The 19,011-nt window shown below is 47.1% G+C and overlaps 1 protein-coding gene across 1 annotated transcript in view; it reads right to left on the bottom strand.

The window, feature by feature from the left end:
- B4GALNT3 (beta-1,4-N-acetyl-galactosaminyltransferase 3) overlaps positions 1-19,011 on the bottom strand; it is a 111,610-nt gene that overhangs the window by 13,507 nt on the left and 79,092 nt on the right. The window contains 6 exon segments of the mRNA XM_019543885.1: positions 5,094-5,160; positions 5,599-5,677; positions 7,396-7,463; positions 7,762-7,862; positions 9,070-9,160; positions 9,687-9,782. Of these exon segments, the coding sequence (XP_019399430.1) occupies positions 5,094-5,160; positions 5,599-5,677; positions 7,396-7,463; positions 7,762-7,862; positions 9,070-9,160; positions 9,687-9,782 (502 nt within the window).

Genomic DNA, 19,011 nt, shown 5'->3' on the forward strand with positions numbered 1-19,011 from the left:
TCTTGTTCCCAGCATTATTAATTCATATTTGTGATACAGTAGTGTCCATATAGCTTGGATCAGGAGTGAGAAATTCACAGTAGAAACTAAGAAAGAGACAGTACCAGACCCTGCTCAAAGTCTAAAAAGTATAAGCCCAGAGGAAGGGGGGTGCGGGAGGCAGGGAGGGCAAGGGGAGAAAGTAAGTGGTGGTTGAATGTGGTGACAATTAAGACATGTTTTATTGTTTTGAAATGGGTAGTGCAAAAAGAAAAGGGGTGGGGTGGCATATGCAATACTCTCTTAGACCACCTCCTCTAACACAGAAGGAGTTAATATGAACTCAGCACTCAATTAGCCTTGGCAGCTAAACACCTCATGTGGCAGTGAGTCAATTTATCCAGTTACTCGACACATCAGCAGAGGCACTGGGACATTTCAATGGGAGAACAGGAAGAAATGTGCTCCAGAAGTGGGAGGGGAACTTGCTCTTCCGTTACCCCTGGAAAACCTCCTTGCAGGTCAGTGCTCCAATATATACTGAGGGGGTGCTTGTACACATGGCACTGAGACAATGTACACACAATAAAAATTCCCACGTGTGGCTTAATGGCATCACACTTTACATGTATGGGAGTTTTGGGGGGTTTAAATTAGTTCTCATTGTTACAATCTAGACCACATCCCAAAGCAGTTTAGTTTGCTATGTATGCAAAACGCCATAAATCTGTCACATGCATGTGGTAAGTCACTAAATTATGTGTAGTGAGTCCCTTTGTCCACTGGGTGTTGCTACAGTTTTTGTTTAGTGATCCCCCCTGTCTACCAGGTGTCACTACAATTTGCAGGTATTTGTGTGTAATGAATGTTTTAGGACACCAGGTGTAGCTGCAGAAGCCAACATGAATCAATCTTCTGCTGACTTCTTTTCTTACTACATTAAATAAATAATTCAAAAAAACACTTTTTTGTTTGTCGCCTCCTATTTTGCTGAACTGACAGCTGGGGGGGTTAAAGATTGGAGATTGATCAGCGTCTGCTGTGTATGTGCTGCCTTCTCCAGTATTGGGGATAATGCAGTGTGTTATGTACCCTGATCCCCTCAGCGCTATTATAGAAATAGTGCACAGTGAAGCATGCTATTGAAGGCTTCTGCTCCGAGCATTTAATACCTAACAGGAGATTAATGGGTCCCCAAAGTCCCCTGCTGTCCAGACAGCTGTCCAGCTTTTTTCCAAAAACAGAGTAAGTGAGCTCTGTCCCTGTTGGTGTGATCTGCTCTGAGCATTTAGGAATTTAATGGATCCTTAAAGTTCACTGGGCTACTTTAACATTTATAGCAGCAGTTTTTGGCTGAACAGCCTAACTGACCCAGAGGACATTCAACCACCCAGCCCAGCCAGGTAACCAAGAAGCTCAGGTCTGGCAAGGAGGCCCGACTACTGCCATCCCCCCATTCTCCACCACCCTCTCACCACCCTATTCTTGTCTTGCTTTCCTGTATATCCTTCACCCTTCCCATACAAATTCCCACAGTGGTGATGCTACTGCCACCCATCATGATGCTGCTTCCGCCACCCACTGTGGTCATGCTTTCACCCCCAACTCCCTCTACCATCCCCCAGTTTCCCCCCTCCCCATCTGTCCTAACATCAGAAACAAAAGCCAGAAGCAGAAGTGGAACCAGCGGTAAGTTTGCTGTTGGGGGTGGGGGATGGACTTGGGCATATGGTAATAGGGGAAAGCATGAAAGTATATACATTGGAACATGTCAGGCTAACTGCCATCGCTCTTCTAATTGCCCTTCCCCTGTGCCTCACTTGAGGACGGCTGATGCAGCATCCCAGACCCCTGCACAAGGTTATTTAGCTATACCAAGTGCACAGGTATGCCCAAAGAAGACTTGGGGAAATCTCTCATGGGAGATTTTGTAGTCTGTAAGGGGAGGTGAGGAAAGTGAGTTTGGAAGTATGGGGCAGCCCTCCCCCCATTTTCTTTAGCTTCCCCTGCAGCACGACCATCATTTGTGAAGACGGTTGTCCCTGCTCTGCTGGGACTATGGTTTTTGAGAGGGAGAAGACTCTGAAGGGGGCATTTTGGATCTTTCCTTTTATTTATTGCTTTCTAATTGTGCGATAGGGAGCTAGGTATTCAGCAGTGTTTCTGTGTTTGCTGTTTGGTTGGTTTTTAATTTATTTATATTTGAATTAAAGTTTTATTTGGTTAAGTTTCTGTTTTTTCAATCAAGGTATGCTTAGCAGTGCTTTAGTGATCGGTGGTACATCAGTCTTGCTGGTGGTGGCTACTGTGGGTGGTGGGGCTCTCCCTTAACAGGGTGCTGGTATGATTTTGTTGTGGGGGATGCTTTCAGCTGGGAGGGGTGACTGGCTGCCCTTGGGATTCAAGGTTTGTCCATTCAGTCCTCTGCTCAGCACCTGCCTCTTTTCCGCTTGACAGATTTCAGGGGTAATCCTCCAAAGACCCAAAACACCAAGTTTTTAGAGGAGAGGTGGTTACAGGAAACAAGTCCCTCTGGGATCAAGACTTCTGTGGCTCCCCACCATGCATTTCTAAAATATCCCTTTGTGGTTGTCTATGGCTTGACTGTCCCTCATAATGTCATTAATTTGCTCACTGCTTTTACATAAAATTGACAAGTGGGGTTTCATAGTTTGTAGGGTTGGAAGGGACCTGAGCAGATCATCAAGTCCAACCCCCTGCCTTGGCAGGAAAAAGTTAAAGGATTGGCCTACTTTCAAAATAAAAAAAACAGCCCTAATCCTTCAAGCACCTTCAGTTTTATGTACCCACAAGGCTGGGAGACCACAGTAACTGCAATCTCCCAAGCCTGACGGTGTGTAGGACACCTTACCCATAGGAGCTTGCTTCTTTCATTGAACTTGATCGCAAACCTAAAGCGTGGCTGTTTTATGAACAGCAGGTACACATTGTCCCATGGCATCCCAAACAAGCATGCCCAAAAGATGCACAGAGTTCCTATGAGTCCAGCCAGAGCCCCCCTTCCTGCTTGACCAAGCCTGGCTCCAAAATAACCCAGGTGAACCCTGCTGTGACTGGGTCAAAAGTTGCAACAGCTGTGGAGCATGTCTGCTGTCCAAACTTTGCACAGAAACTACAGGGTTGGAGGCAGGTGAACTTCCCTTACCAGGTAACCTCAAGGCCTATACATTGAGTGCACAACTCCCTGGGGTACCCCTTATTAATCTGAGGACAGACTAGAAACTCTATTCTAGTTTTCTATTCTAGAAAAAAAAAACCAGCAGAAAGAACCGTCTCAGGAGGTGGAGGAGAAGCACCAGAGGCAGGAGGCCTGTGGGGTATAAAGGGGACAAGCCTGTGAAAGGAAGGCTGAGGCCACAGCAGACTCATCTCAGAGGCCGGGTGCAGTAAAGTTGTGGTTTGTTCAGTTTGTGTGATAAAAGATTGTATATGACTGGGGTAGGCTGGGAGAAACTCCAGACAGCAAAGGGCAGCAGGTTTAAAGACTGCATGCTACTGTGGCTAGCTGAGAGATGCTTAGCCAAGGGGTAAAAGCCTGGCTGAACAGGCCCTGAGGCAGCAACCTGCTATAGGGATTTTCTTCAAGTGTGGGGAGGGGGAGGTGGGTGTAAAGGAGCACTGGGGAGGAGCCGTGGGTCATCTTGCTCTGAAAAGAAAAGAACAGAAAAGGAATCCCAGGATACAATCTTGATATCAAACACTATTTGTGACACTGTTCACTTCACTTGAGAGGATAAGGATTCACACTATGGGAGTGGGATCAAGCATGATTTGGCTGGAAGGGTGAGTCCCAAAAGAGACAGCCTGCTGCCAAGCCTACAGTGGCAGTAGACAGGAGATGCCAGGGGAAGATGCAAGCTTCTGGTGCCATTCCTAATGACGAGGATGTGCTGGGCTCACATTCTCTGAGCACTTTGTAAGAATAAAGCAGAAGTAAGAGGAAGAGAGGAGACTGATACCGCTCATGCCTAGGCATGGTTACTTGGCCAGGTTCTGAAAACATGGCAGCAGGCAAAATAGGGGCTGTCTGAAGGACACAAGAAAATTTTCTACACATGAAAAGAGTAGTTTGGGACAGCACCCAGAGGCATTTGAGCGCAAAGCTAAAGTTGGTGAATGGTAAAGCTTAAGAATGTTGGCAAAAAGGAAGTGAGGTTTCTAGAGCAGCAGCATGAATGGTCTTAAAGGTAAAAGCAAACTTTGTATCTGATATGAAGGAGAGGGGGAAACTAGAGGAAAGACTTCTGGAAGAGGATGGGCTGATGGGTGACAATTAGAGCAACAAGCTAGTAAGACACTTACAGCAGAGTTGGAATGGGTTGGGTGCGGAGGCTGTTTGCAGCAACAGCATCCTCTGACATTTTCAGCAGCTTCCCAGTCCAGTATCCGGCAAGAAGTCTCCCTGTAGTCTTAGAAATTACCTGCAAACCCAACCTCCTCATTCCTGGCTATCCCTTGGCTCCTGAACTGTAGACTCCTTTGGCCTTCACACAGCAAGCAGCAGATCTTTGTCTTGTGTTACTTTCACCATCTGGAATGGTTTCTTCCTTGCCATGGTCAGATCCATCTCTCCTCTCTGGTGACTGACTGGCTCCAAATCTCTCTAAACAAGACTAAAATCCCACTCCCTGAGCCTCTCTGGATGTGTCTATGCATAGCCCTACAGTGATGTAGTGACACACTATGTTGCTGTACGGCACAGTATGGCGATGTAGCAATCACATAGGTCTACACAATTGCCAGCTACATCACTGCAGTGGAAAAATCTAACCATGCACTGTGTGCACAGCACAGTAACCACCCATACTGAACCATGCTTTAGTACTTCCAGAAGGCAGTACAAAAACACACCACCATAGCAATGTCACCATACAGCAATGTGTAGATGCACCCTCTGTGTTTGATACTGTTCCACAAAATTGGCCAGAGTTCTCCCTGTGACTTCTACTTTAAACCTCCAGCCGGTGCTTGTAACACTGCTTATCCATAACATTATCTGTAGTGTCTGAATGGACTGTGATCAGCTGTGATATGTGTAGTGTTGTTAAATGAACAGTGAGGAACAAAGACAAGGCTATGGTGGGGATACTTACTAGCAAAAAGTGAGAGGTGTTGGGAGTCTATGACTGTCAACTTGGCTTCTGGGTCATTCAGTCGCCACTGCAACAGAAAAAAGAAATATATACAAAGTGCTTATGGAATTAACTTATTCAGCAGAAAAGTTCTGGGTGTGCATCTGTTTGTAACCATGTGGGACCTCTAACATTCCCTTCCCCAGATTAGTAGAATCTTCCTCACACAGAAAGGGATTAGGAGAAAACCTACGATCCTGGTGCTCAGCCTAATAGCAGGAAAGGATGAAAAATGGCTGAAAAGAGAAGCTAGGGATAGAGTGAGGCTGTCCCACACAGAATGAGAGCAGGGGCCAGGAGACCAACAAGGCTGTCCACACACGACAGGGTAAGGGCTTGAAATGGGGGCAGGGATATCCCAGGAAGAATGGGGTCAGGGGCTGTAAGTGGAGTCCAGTTGTCACCAAGCTTTCCTCTCAAGCCCCATTAGTGAATGTGCAGGACATGGTTGGCCAGGCACACTTACCGCCACCTCCACATGATCTGTTCCTTTGTCATCCTGTTTATGCAGCACCTCAAAGTAGTACCTGCCAGACGCTGCTAATCTGTAGAGAAGAAAAACTCACATCTTTTACTGAACAACTACACTACCTTGGGCTATGGCTTTATTTGCTCTTAAACTAAGCAGGACTGGGTTTAACCTGTCATGGGATGGGAAATACAGCTGCTGCAGGCAGGATGTGCTTACAATTTTGTAGGGGCACTCTTTTCTTTGAGAAAATGTTCCCAGCTAGAATTTTTCACACCCTCTCCTCAAAGCAGCAAGGTGATCCTCTACCTCCAGCTAATTATTCTAGATACCTGACTGTTAATCTTGTCTGCTGGGTTTGGTGTATCAGGACTCTGTGAGTCCTGGCCAGTTGCTAGGTGGAAGACTCTGGAGAGTACTTTTGAGATTCTGGATGAGTTTCGATTAATTTAATTTATTCTTACCACTTTAAAGTGAGAGAAACACAAAACCAGTGTCTTCAGTGACAGGCAGCCACCAGGGGGCAGGTGTTAACCATTTTATCATACATTGGATGCATTGGGTAAGCATCTGAGCAATTTTATAATAATTTTGGAGAGTTCCCATTATTAGGTCTTTTTCCCAGCTTCAAATATTCAAAAATCACAGGTCCACAGAAATCATAAGTAAAATACCGGAGTCTTTCCTTACTTTCTGCCATATCTACAATGTCTAGGCACTTCCTTGCCATTTTTCCCAAAGAAAAAGCTAATGTGCTATCCCTCACCTCCAGGAGTTGAGGCTCTCAACAAAATACCAAACAATATAAAATCTGACAACACTTCTTTCTTTTAGCACTGGATTCCTCATCTACTGGGATCCTGGATGCTACAGCAAAGAACCTGAAGCACATCAGAGTATTACCAGATCTTGGACTACTAGCCCTAGGCTTTCAGTAGGCCACCTTAGAACCCTAGGTTTCCCTACATTATGGCCTGATGCCTAAGATCACCATTTTGACCAATCTATTTTGTATCTTGTAACTCAGCTTTGCTTCTCTGTTCTTGCTCCCAAAGCTGTAGCCTCTGGTTGCTTAATGAAGCTCCAAGAATGCTTTGGTGTTGGTCTCTGTCTACTTGGTTCTTAGTGGGGCATTCAGCGCTTTCTAGAAGAGATAAGTAAAGTTGCTGGGGCTGGGAATTCTACAGGCCTGGGGACAATATCATTTTCATGCAGTGGTAGGTGTTACTGGGATCATCTGGAAACAGAATAGGTAGACAGTAGAGGGCATGGCAACCTGTGGCACTGGGAAAAGGCCCTAGTCTCCATCTACACAGCAGCAAGCTGAAGCGAGCAGCACCTGAAGGAAGCTCATTCAAGGCTTGCCCCATAGCTCTGAGTTGGCTGCCTGGAGCAATGCTACCCACAACATACAACTGAGAGGATTTTGCATCTGGTTGGCTAGGGAAGTGAGCAGGCACGGTCAAGCCTTGACTTGAGTTCCTAGCAAAGAGGAGCTCTTGGAGATGGGCCTGCACTGGGGTCCCAGTCCTGCCTTACTGCGTAGCCAATAGATTCTTTTTTAGAGACCATTTAAAAAAATGAACAAATTCAGTGTTGAGCTCCCCAACCTCAGCTAAGGTGACCAAATAAGGTGACCAAGAAGAGGAGCCCTGAACACAGTAAGTAAAAGCCAAAGATGGCCAGTGAAGCCTGTTATTTGAGAAACCACTAAAGCCAAACACCAGGATGGGGCAAGATATGATGCAGCACGTGTGGAGCCTGCAGTGTCCAGCCTCACCCCTGCCCGCTCACCTCACTGGCCTTGATTGCTGGCTTTGGAACTTCCCAAATTCTCCTGGTGCCGTCCACTCCTTCCCAGTCTGTGTGAGGACAGAAAATGCCTGGGTTACAAGGCCTTTTGCCACTGATTATTACACAGAGGGGAGAACTGAGCCCCATCCACTTAGTAAACTATCCTCAGGTAGCTGGAGACGGGGCCAGGTCCACTGAGTATAGCCCAGGCCCCCACAAAGCCACTGCCAGGTTGTCAAGTGGGAGGCCTGGCTGTCCCAGCCACCACTCTTCCCTCCTGAAGCAGAGTGTAAGGCATAAGGATTTTCATCCCCACAGGAACATTAAAAAACAGTGACTGAAGAAGCCATGCAGTGTACACTGTACCTTGCCTACGCTAGCCAAAAGCCGGAGGCCAGAGATCCTTTCATCTGAACTCAACCAGAACTCAGCATTGTCATCAGCAGCAATGGCAAATTGAAAGTCCCCTGCCAAGAGATTTCCAGAGAAAAATGGTGCTCTGCATTGCTAGAAAGAAAAAATGCTTCCACTCCTGTCCTGATCCCTGCCTCCCACTGGGACTGACACAGCATTTACCCTTGACCCACCTACTCCCTCCACTGCTGTCTGGGACTCTCCCTGAGCTACCAAACACTGCTAGTGCTTTTAACCCTCACCTTTCAGTTGTAAATGAAATGCTGACTGTTTTCTTGCCCTCAGAGAAGTTGGTTAGTCAACCGTCTTGTGCTGACCTTGGTTGAAATCTAACATGGAAGGGGAGGAGTACATGCAGATTTCTTTCAGTGACTCTTTTAAAAAAGAGAGAGAGAAAGCAAGCAAGAGAGAAAGAGAGTGTATGTGTGTGTGTATGAGAGAGAGACAGAGAGTGAGAGACTCCGTGTGCGTGTGTGTAAAAGAGAGGGACTCTGGATATGGCTATATTGCACAAGGCAGTGCTAGGAAGAGAGAGCTCCAAACCAGAAGTAGTGCAGCCTGGCTCTTCTTAGAGCTGATTAGCTCAGGCAAAGCTAATACAATACTGCCTGGGGCTTTATAGACATACCCTGGGCATCACATCTGGGAATGTGATGGGTACAATAGGAAGTCCAGATATGTAGCTGTAGACATGTGTAGGTGCTTGGGGTTCTGTTCAGAATGAATGCATGGGGGCTCAAGGGCTGAGGATGGGATAGGTACCAGCAAGGAAGCTGTACATGGCTAGAAGCCTGTGGATGGACATTTAGGGCAGGGTAAGTGGATACAGATGGAGGCACAGGGTGCATGCACTTGTGAGGATGGATGTGTGTGACTGGAATACTGTGCATGTCAATGCACAAGTGTGTTAATGTACACGTGCACATGTTGCTAATTTGTGTATTTGTGCCAGCATTCACATGCTCATGGGGAGCATGTCTGTGGGTACTTAAATAGGTGCTGTGTATGCAGGACAGAAGTTTTCCTTATAATGACAAATCTGTATTTCCCCTTCCAGTGACAACCAGGTGCAATTGATCTATGCTACTGAGACTCCCTGCTTTTTCAGAGTTGGACAGAATCCCCTGCACCTGGCTGGAGAGACATTGTGCAGGGCTTTCCTAGATGAGCGTGTTTCTGTCTAGCCTTGGGCAGGGAAGGAGAAGACAAGGGAGAGAGGATGCAGCATGAGAACCCCAACTGGCTGCAGTGCCTCCTCACCGTCAGTGAAAGGATGCAGATAGCCAAATATGCGGAGCCCGTAGTTGGTCCATTTGGGTGACACTGCCAGCTTCTTCAGGGTGGTTCGTGTCTAAGGGTGGAAGAAAAAAGTGACAAAGTAGGATGGAAACAGGAAGGGAATGGTGAAAGAAAGGAGGGCTGGGATTGGTGTAGGAGGAGATGGACAAAAGGAATGGAAGAGAGGAGGTGAGGGACTACTGGTGGTACGACTAGGAGGAACAATAGGATACCGTACAAGAATAGGGCAGTACAAGGTGCAGTACAGGTAAGGGAGGAGAAAGGTGAATGAAGGGCCCTGAAAAGAGGTCATGAACATGGGAATGGGACTTATTGTCCACTAACCACTTGGACAGAAGTCTGCTTTGTTCAGTGTCAGAGTTCGAAGACACACGTCATGAGCCTTATGTTGCATGGCAAGTGAATTCCACTGGTCCTTGCAAGACCTCCTTCGAGGCACAGTTCCCCACAGGAGGAGGGAGATGTGGGAATGGGAGGATAAGGAAGAGGGAGGGCACAGTAAAGCAAAGAGGAGCAGAAGGTCTGGAGTAAAGGTGTGCAGCATTTGCAGAGGGGATGGATTCTCTACAGGTACTCACATGGGGGTAGAGTGGGAAGTGGAGGTTCCTTCTGAGCTGCTCAGTGGAGCTGCCGCACCAATCCTCAAACACATGGAGATTGGCCTGGCCCTGGAACTGGAGGAAGATAGAAGCACAAAGAGATAACCCTATGAATGGCTCAATCCCGACGTGCCCTCTGTTTACCTTGCATGTGGGTGATCTGCACATAACTGAGAGAGAGTGATATGTTTAGTTTTTGAGGAGCCAGTCAAAGAAAGACAGTTTCAGCCCTGCTGAGGCTGTGGAGCTAGGGATCAGGTGATAGCTTGGTCCATATAAAAGTCAGTGACAGCATATAAGTGGCTGAGCTGCAGGGGCCAGAGCATTTGGTGGAGCATGTTGGGCAGAAGAACTACTTTATGTAGGCATCTTGCTCAAGCCAAGGTTTAATCAGTAAGCTTTGCCTTGAAGCAAGGGCCTGACATGAGCTCTGTCAGGCATCTCCTTCCAGGGGCTGGGGAGCTTCCTACCATGTGAGACATGCGTGTGAAGATCATAATCTATATGAGCAACATGACATGCGACAATGTGTTTGTCACATGATTAGCGAAAATCATTCTGCAGTAGTGTATGCTGAAAAAGGGTGCATTTGCATAAGACTATGTAATGCTTGATCAAATTTGGTTGTATTTAATGGCATTTTCCATTAACCAATGTTTTTGTAATGTTTCTTCTACCAAAATCTGTAATTTTAAACACTTTGTGCCTCACTGGATGACACACAGTATCCAGGCTAAACCATGGGTTTATAAAAACATTACTCCAATTCAATTAGGTTTAAATTTGCCAATGTTAAAACAAGTTCTGTCTATTCCAGATGTGCATGCATGCTATTAAACAGCACAATTGTGAAACCAGGGTATAGATTAAACATAATAATAAAAAGGTTTTCAGGTTTAGGAAAAAGTCCAAAGAGCAGCGAGACATCCTTGGTAGGAAGTTTTGCTAGGATGGAGTCATACTACCCAAGGAGTTTTAAACTTAATGCTGCACCCCATTGTGGTGATAATTGGCATCCAAATTGCTATCATCACCTTAGTTGTTGTTTTAACTGGCTGGACATATTGCCAAGTTTATCAGTTGCACAGAGCTTTTGTTAACCTCTACAAGACCCCCACTACAAGTTCTTATAGCGGAAGAACGAACAGGTGTACACTCCATGAAGATGGAGTACATTGGTGTGATAACCCCTCCATGGAGGAGTTATCAGAGGGGTGACTTGTTGGGATCTAGAGGCCTTCAAGCCTTGGTTTGACTTTTGTGTTTAGTTCAAGCTGCATGCTTAGTAGGGGTGTGCGAAGCGGGCGCTATTCAATTCGGATTTGGATTCAGCCCGAATCAGGGACAGCGATTTGTTTCGTTGTTTTGGATCACTGTCCCTGATTCAATTCAACCAAATCCAAATCTGAAGATTCAATGCTGATTCGGACATAGACACAGCTTTAAATGTTTTTTCTATTTACCTTAGGGTATCAGTGTGGCTTGTGAATGCTGCAATGCTGAGGCAGATGGAGCACCCCACAGGAGTGAGGGGGACCCTCCACGTGCTTGGCAGTGAACCCAGAAGTGGACTGGAAGTACTTCTGGTCCACTTCTGGGTCCACTGGAGAGAGCACTGGGGGGGCCCCCCATGCCTCTCCAGCTTGGCAACTGGCCGCAGGGGGACCCTGGATCCAGGGGAGTATGGGGGGCTCCCCAGCATGCTCCCCAGAGTACCTGGAAGTGGAGCAGAAGTGCTTCTGGTCCACTTCTGGATCTGCTGCTGAGTGTGCTGGGGAACCTCCTGAGCTTCTGAGGGATACTCCATGCGCCCCAGCATTGCAGCACTCACAAGCCGCCTGCTACCTTGAGGTACATAGACAAAACATTTAAAGCTATGTCTATGTCAGAATCTTTAAATCTTTCCGAATCTCTCCGATTCAATTCAGATTGATTAAAGGGTCCTCTGATTTGATTTAGCTTTGGAGATTCAGCCACTGAATTGGACCAAATTTCAAAATTACAAATTACAAAATCGAATCAGGGACTGAAGCTTCACACAGCCCTAATGCTTAGCTTGAACTGTGGTCGAGACATGCACCCAGTGAAAGGAGCAGATAGAAAAATACTGTCCCTGACTTAAAACAAATCAGGAAGTTGACTAACTAAGTTGAATAAATGTAACCTGGGCAAAAGAGGAACAGTCAGAGCAAAACCTAACCCCACCTAGGAATGAAAAGATTACCTCAAGGTAGAAAATTCCAGTTAAAGGTAACCATACCTGGCAAACAGAAGCATTATTAATATGCATTAGAAGGAAGACTTAAGTTAATTTTATGTATCAAGAAATGCAAGCTATATGGTATATAAAGAGAGGTGAGAGTGTACCCTTGGGAACACTTCTGAAGAAAGTCTGAAGAGATCCTGTCACTGATCCAAGATCCTGTCTCAATATCAGACTTGGAAACCAGGAGCTCTGGACAAGACTTCATGGCCCAACCAACTGGTGAAGCTGTGTTCGCAACTTCATGGGGTGGTGAGCATCTGCTTTGACTAGCTACAAACCTAAGTTCTTTAACTGCTAATGCTGCTTCAGTTTTAATTAGAGTTGTATCTGTTAGGCTTTAATAAACTTGCTTTTAATTGGGGACTACCGTGTCTTAATCTCCTTGCCTGGTATGAGACCCATTATAGCGTTGTAGGGACCAGCTTACACATGGTGTGCTCTTTCAGCCAACTGGGTATGCTGAAATCCCCTACCAAGAGTTTGCCCCCAACGCTGCATGCAAAGTGTATCATCAGCCCATGACAGCGAGCCCCATCCCAGGGGCTCACGTGAGACATGCAGCAACAGCATCCCCTTTGGACACAATAATAGTGTGGGACTGAGTGCTGGCCCTAAGAAACACGGGGTGTGTGCAAAATCCCTGTTATCCAAGAAAAATAGCCCTAAGGACTGACAATCAGAGAAAGAGAAGGGGAGAGAGAGAGAGAGAGAGAGAAAGAAATGAACTCAGCAGCTCCCTGTGCCAGAAGTGAAGTGGGAGAACGAACGGGTTCTGTTATGGAGCAGGGATGGGGAGGAGCCCCCCTTTACATGTGCAGGTAAAGGTGTGATATTGTGTGATCTGCACAATTGTGATTGTGAGATCACATATTAGATCCAATTGTGCCATATTGCTGGTGCAGGGGGAGCCCACTCCTGGGCGCCTCCTGCACTGCCAAGAAACAGACTCTCATGGCTGAGAGCTCCCTTTGCTGAGGGGGCTCCACAGCAGGGGCTGAAAGACCCCACAATTGACTGGGGGACCTGGTCTAGGCTGCTCCTTGCATGTAGCCAGGACCAAGAGTCCAGCAACTGATAGCTATTTATTTTCTAAATTTTTTAGGGGACCTGTGGGCTGAATAGAATGACCTGGCGGGCTGCATCTGGCCCGCGGGCCACATTTTCCCCACCCCTGCTACAGAGAGTGGGGTGGCAGGTTGCTTGCAGGATGTAGAAGAAATGTGCTCCTCAAGGGACAAGGTCATAAGCCACAAAAGGGAACAGGAGTTGAAAGGAGGTAAAACAGCTGAGCACTAAACTCCTCCTGGCAGAGAGGTATGTGAGGTTGGGGACTTGGGTGGTTGCTTGAAAGGAGAAAAGCATTGCTCTGGATAAGGATGCAGGCAGTTGAGCTTGCCTTGGGAGTGGGAAAGGATCTGCAGGAGCCTTTAAGGAGTGGGAAAGGAAGCCTACCTGGAACTAATGAACTAGGTATCATGTGATAGCATGAAGCCTGGTTGGGTCTTAAAAAAAGGTCAGCAAGGAGGGCCCTGGCTGTGACACAGCCACTTAAGGAAACCTTCCTGTTCAGTTGAGCTCTTGCTGACCTTGCTTCGGATCCATCCTTTGGATCGGGGACTGGGATGATTTAGTCAGGGAGGATCCTGCCTTGAGCAGGGGGCTGAACTGGCTGACCTCATGATGGCCCTTCCAGCCCTACTTTCCTGTGATCCTAAGAGGAAAACCTCTGGGGCTGTCATGTACATTGTGGAGAGGAATGACTTGATTTTTTTTTTTATACTGTGCCCCAGTTTTTGTCCCACTAATAAAAATTGTGCCTTGAGGGAAAGGTCGATAACGAACTCTGGTCTGCACATCAGCTCAGAGTCACAGCTGTGTGAGCTGTGTGTTCTGGCTGTGCAGAAATGGTTTCTTAACACATTCTGTCTTGTGCATGTGCACATCTTCTTCTGTTCCTGACTTGGTACTTATCAGCACTTGGCTGTCTCCTGCTGTGAGGAGTGCTTTTGCCATGGGTATTCCACTTGCTGTGTTTGGGTTTGGTGTGTACTCTGTGGCCCATTGCTCCCTGCTTTTTTCCTCTACTGACTTTTCTTAACCAAAGTTCTGCTGATCAGAGACAGAGGGAGAAGAATATGGAAAGTGATTCTGCACGGCAATAGGGAGGAGCAGCACAGCCCATCCATGACAGTGAAGGTTTGCTTGAACTTGGGATGGGCTCATCATCAGGAACATTGTAGAAAGCAGAGAACAGGGACAGAAGTCATTCACTGTCAGATAACCGACATAAAATGTCTTTGTGTGAAGTGACTGGACAATGGTACCACTCTGCACTTGGATACAGATTCACACCCCAGGATCTTCAAATCACTTCCTAAAGGAGGCGAGTATCATTATTTCCATGTCACAGATGTGCCACAGTGACTGACTTAACCATGTTCCTTCAGCATGTCAGTGGTGGAGTCCAGCCTAGAACTCAGGTCACCTGATGAATCATTCTCCTGTTAATCACTAACCAATTCTGCTTTTTACTCTCATAAGCACATCTATGTCCTGCAAAGAGCAAGTACATTACTGTATGAAATGCTTCTTCAAGAAGAACAGCTACAGGCAGCCTTGACTGTTCCTCTGTGGTTCTACAGCCACATTATAGTTAATGACAAGGCAGACTGACAGGCTGTTCTCTAGGCCCAAGACCTAAAGGGACTAAGGACTAAGTTTGCAATCAGGTACCAGAGATAAGACTTGACTAGATAAGACTTAAACCACACCAGTCTTGGTGTAACTCACATTTGAAGGAAGCTGGCAAGAAGCATATGGCACTAAGAGGCTGAATTCCCAATTACCGTATTTTGACTACTAAACAGATTAGGTAGAGGCATAACTACCAGGCTCTGCACCCTGAGCAGCAGCAGAATGGAGGCTGGGCTGGCAGCAGCTGATGTCCTTGCACTCCAGCAGGGGGGAAGGGGGAGAGAAGGGGGCCTGGTGCTCTGGTTATCCACCCCTTGTTACATCACAGAGATTACATAAAGGGTATGATGGTTTCATGCTCCACAGCACTTGCTGACTACTACTGGAATTCTCCCCTCCCACTACTAAACAACTAACTGGGAGCATCATTCATGGCCTGATTGTCATTGAAAAGGTACAGATACATAACAACTGAACCATTCCAAAATGTCATTGGTTGGGAACAGATTCACAATTGTTGCAAGGTCCTCCTTGGAAGTACTGGGCGTGAGGCACACCAAAGACAGACACCACAGCTGAATCCATAGTCTGATAAACTGGGGCAGTCGTGTTGCTAGCAGTGCTCTCATGCCCCAACCCAGGAGCACCAGCATGCAGGGAGCTGTAAAGATGCTGCAAGAGATAGTCTCTACCTTTAAAGAGTTTTACAGGTTTGGTTATTTTAAACAGCCAGAGGCAGAGTGGGGCAGGGAGCAGAGTCGTAAAATTACAGTGAGCAAATTCATCAGCATCTCTGATGAGATCGAGTTGTATTTTCATGTGAAAGGTGGCACGTTGGACTGAGCCCAGTGGCATGGTCTAGTACAGAAAATCCTATGGATCGGTTACACTAGGAGCTCCGTACCACCTAAACAGTGTAAAGGGTATAAATGTCAATTAAAACCTGACTCTGCCCAAAGGCTTTACAAGAGAACCTGAAAGAAGCCTGTGGTAAGAGCTAATGTTTGAGGCCTCCCCCTTACTAAGCTCCCACCTCTGAGAAAAAATAAAGGATAAATCATAAGCACAATAGCGCACAGACTCGGCAGAGTCCTGCCTGAGCTGGAGCAGTCTGGGTTTGCCTCTGAAAAACAGAAATGCAGAGAACAGGTCCCTCTGGAAGGAAAGAGAAGAATGTTATCAACAGACACGTGCTGGCTGCAGCAGCCACTGCTCCCCGATTGAAAACTGAGCTGGGCTTTAATTTTAGGTCCCTGGGAGTCATCAACACAGCAGCTGCTTGGAAACCCTATCACCCTCGTTTTCCCTCTGCTTCTCCATCTCACGTCACAGCTCTCCACAGGAAGCAACTGAGAAACTATTTAGGCTGCTATTTGGATCTTCTTTGCCACAGGATAATAAAAACTACTACGAGGGGCTTTTCACTGCAGATCGTGACGGTGGATGAGTGACACTGTCATTCCCATGTTACACCTGGTAACCAGAGGTTGACAAGATATGTTCAAAGATGGCTTTCGATACAGGTGATCCAGCCCGAGCCAACATGGGCCTGGTTTTCTGAGCTGAGCTCATCAGAGAATCAAGACTTAAGTGCAGGAGCCTGAGTGCCCCCACCCTCCCAAAAAGAAGCACCCCAAAGCAGCGGTCACTCTGAAAAGTTTGGACAAAGTTACCTCCTAGATGTCACATGGTGAGTCAGTGACAGTGCCCAGAAGAGAATTTGGGAGGCCCGACTTCCAGTTCCATGCCAACTCCATCGCACCAGGCTCCCTTGTCCACTCTACTGCTGCCCTGTTGTCATCTTTTGAATCTTCTCATACTGCTGGTGTCCCAGGCTGTGGGATTATCCCCCAGTCCCTCCCCTGCCCTCCCCATACACCAGAAGAGGCACTCTGCTGCTTGCACACTCCCTGAGCAGCCTTTTTTCTGGGCCATGTTGGAGGCCTTCTGGGATTTCTAGTGCAGAGCACTCCTTTTGCAACCTGCATGTCTCCTTTCCATGTTCCTTCTATTTCTCTCCTTTTGGTGATGCCCAGTTCACATGGCCAGTCTAAAATGGCTCACCTCTGAAACAAAATGGCTGCTGGCAGCATGGCCAGACTATTTTCATGAGGCACACAAGAAGGTCCAGCAGCTGTCTGCACTACTGCTCAAAGGAGAACACGCGCCAGTTCCAAAAGGGAAAGGAGCTACGTGGACGGTTTGTAGCAGACTATCATCTTAGACTGGCTGCAGAAGCCCCAATGCAAAAGGCTCTGAGCAGAGGAGGAGGAGCTGCAGCGATGCAGACAGCCAGAAGTCATTAAGGTAAAGCTTAACATTGGTGAGTGGGATGGGGAAAGCATGAGTTAGGACTGAACCCTCTGTGCTGATTCAGCAGCATTTGTATCTGCAGGGGTAGGGATAGGAGACTGCAGACTCCCACACTGTCGTGTGCTGAATGAGCACTGGTAAGTGTGAACACCTGTTTCTGTGTTAAGAGTCACAGGTATTCCACTTATGCCAGCAAGGAATTCTAGGTTATCAGCCCCAGCATCCAGCCTAATCCACAAAGCACAAACTTCTTCTTTTTGCCTGTAGTCCTGTGTCCCCAATAGCACCATAACTGGGACACACCACAAAATAAACACTTGAGGCAAGTAGCCTGGGGAGGAAAGGCTAAGAGGAAGGATTCAGTCAAGCACCAGAGTTGACACAAGAAGAAGCACTAAAGGGATAGAGGGGAGGGGACAGGCGGGAGGGAGAACGGGAAGGGAGGGTCACAGCCCTAGAGATGCGACCCTGTGGACTGTAACTGGAGCAGGAGGGGAGGGAAAGCCTCTCCTAATTTAATCTCTGACTGCTTGGCATCTCATGGGCAAATCAGCTGCATGCAATCTGAAAAATGCATAGCACTGGGGAAGATAAACTGGGACATAAAGAAGGTCTGAGCCAGGGAAGAATGGAGACATTGTGCTGCCGAATGGAAATTCCTTGAGCTGAGTTTATAAGACTCTTCTGTCTCCTCGCAGCAGCCGTGGCCCCTCCTCTTGCCTCCACCAGCTCCCCTGACTGGACAGCATTCAAGAGCTAGCAGCTGGACATCACTGCGCTTCTGGAGCTGGGCACTTGTGGGAATCCATCAAGACAAGTTAGTCACAAAGACCCATTATGTCCCCTGAGCAAGCTGACACCTGACGGTAAACAGAAGAGGAGGAAGGGACCCCCAGCATGGGGATGCTGGCTTGACCTTTGCCACACTGGGAGAAGACATTAGCTTATAGGTCAGGGATATATGTATTGAGCATCATGAAGATGCATCCAGGAATAAACCATGATCTGGGGATAGCATGTCCTTAATTTTAAATGCATGTGTAAGTGCTTCCCAAAGTGGGATGCATTGCTGCATTAGGACCCAAGTGATCACAGTTGCTAATTTCTGTTTTCACCCAAGCCAACCAACATATATTTCATGTCCTCAAACTAAAGGTGGGACCTCTCTCTTTGGGACCTCTCTCTGCCTCTCTCCCAGTGGTAAGCCGCCTCTGAGGAAGATGCAGAAAACTGAGTGAGCTGGGAGGGTGAGATCTTAAAAAAAAAGAGGCCAAATTCTGCCTCTGCTGACATCTAGAGTAAAACATCTTTTAAAGCCAGTGGGAGCAGCGAGGTCAATACTGAGTGCTTCTGAAAATCCCATCTATAATTTCTAAGCAAGACTCTCCAGGGCAGAGCACGGCAAGTCAGGGAACTAGTGCTCAAGTTCTTGTGCCAAGTTTTTTGCTGCTAGTATTCAGACACTCTCAAGAGTTAATGAAACAAAGTGACTAACATCTTTCAGATGGGGTCCTCAATGGTCAAGCCCTGGGGAAGAGGTTTAAGGCATGTGGTGGGTTTTTAAAACACTTGAGCTGTCTTTGGTAGCTGTTGTGACTTGTGGTGTTGTTTGGGAAGACCACAGTGCAGAAGTACATGGTATGGACAGAGCAGGGGATGGCAACGTTTAGAGATTTTTAATTCCTGTTGTATACTCTTGGGGAAGTCTCCATAAAACTTCCATTGTGCAAGAGAAGTACAGTTGCTAAGGGCAATCAATCTCGCAGAGATAAGCACTGCTGTGCTGCACCCAAAAAGCTAAGGCTCTTGAAAACAAAGGGCTTTATACTTGCTGGGCATGGGTGAGTACCATGCTGGGATGAGGTTCAGGTAGCAACCTGTGCAGCAAGAAGTCAAGCTGTCATTTTCTGAGCTTTCAAGGCTGGTTGCTCATAAGACCAGGTAGACTACACTGTTATCACTCAGATGGGAGGAGACAAAAAAGCATGAAGCATTAAAACCAGGCCAGATGAGACGCAACTTTCCACAGTA

The sequence above is a fragment of the Crocodylus porosus genome, unplaced genomic scaffold, assembly GCF_001723895.1.
Source record: "Crocodylus porosus isolate Cpor-Errol unplaced genomic scaffold, CroPor_comp1, whole genome shotgun sequence".
NCBI lineage: Eukaryota > Metazoa > Chordata > Crocodylia > Crocodylidae > Crocodylus > Crocodylus porosus.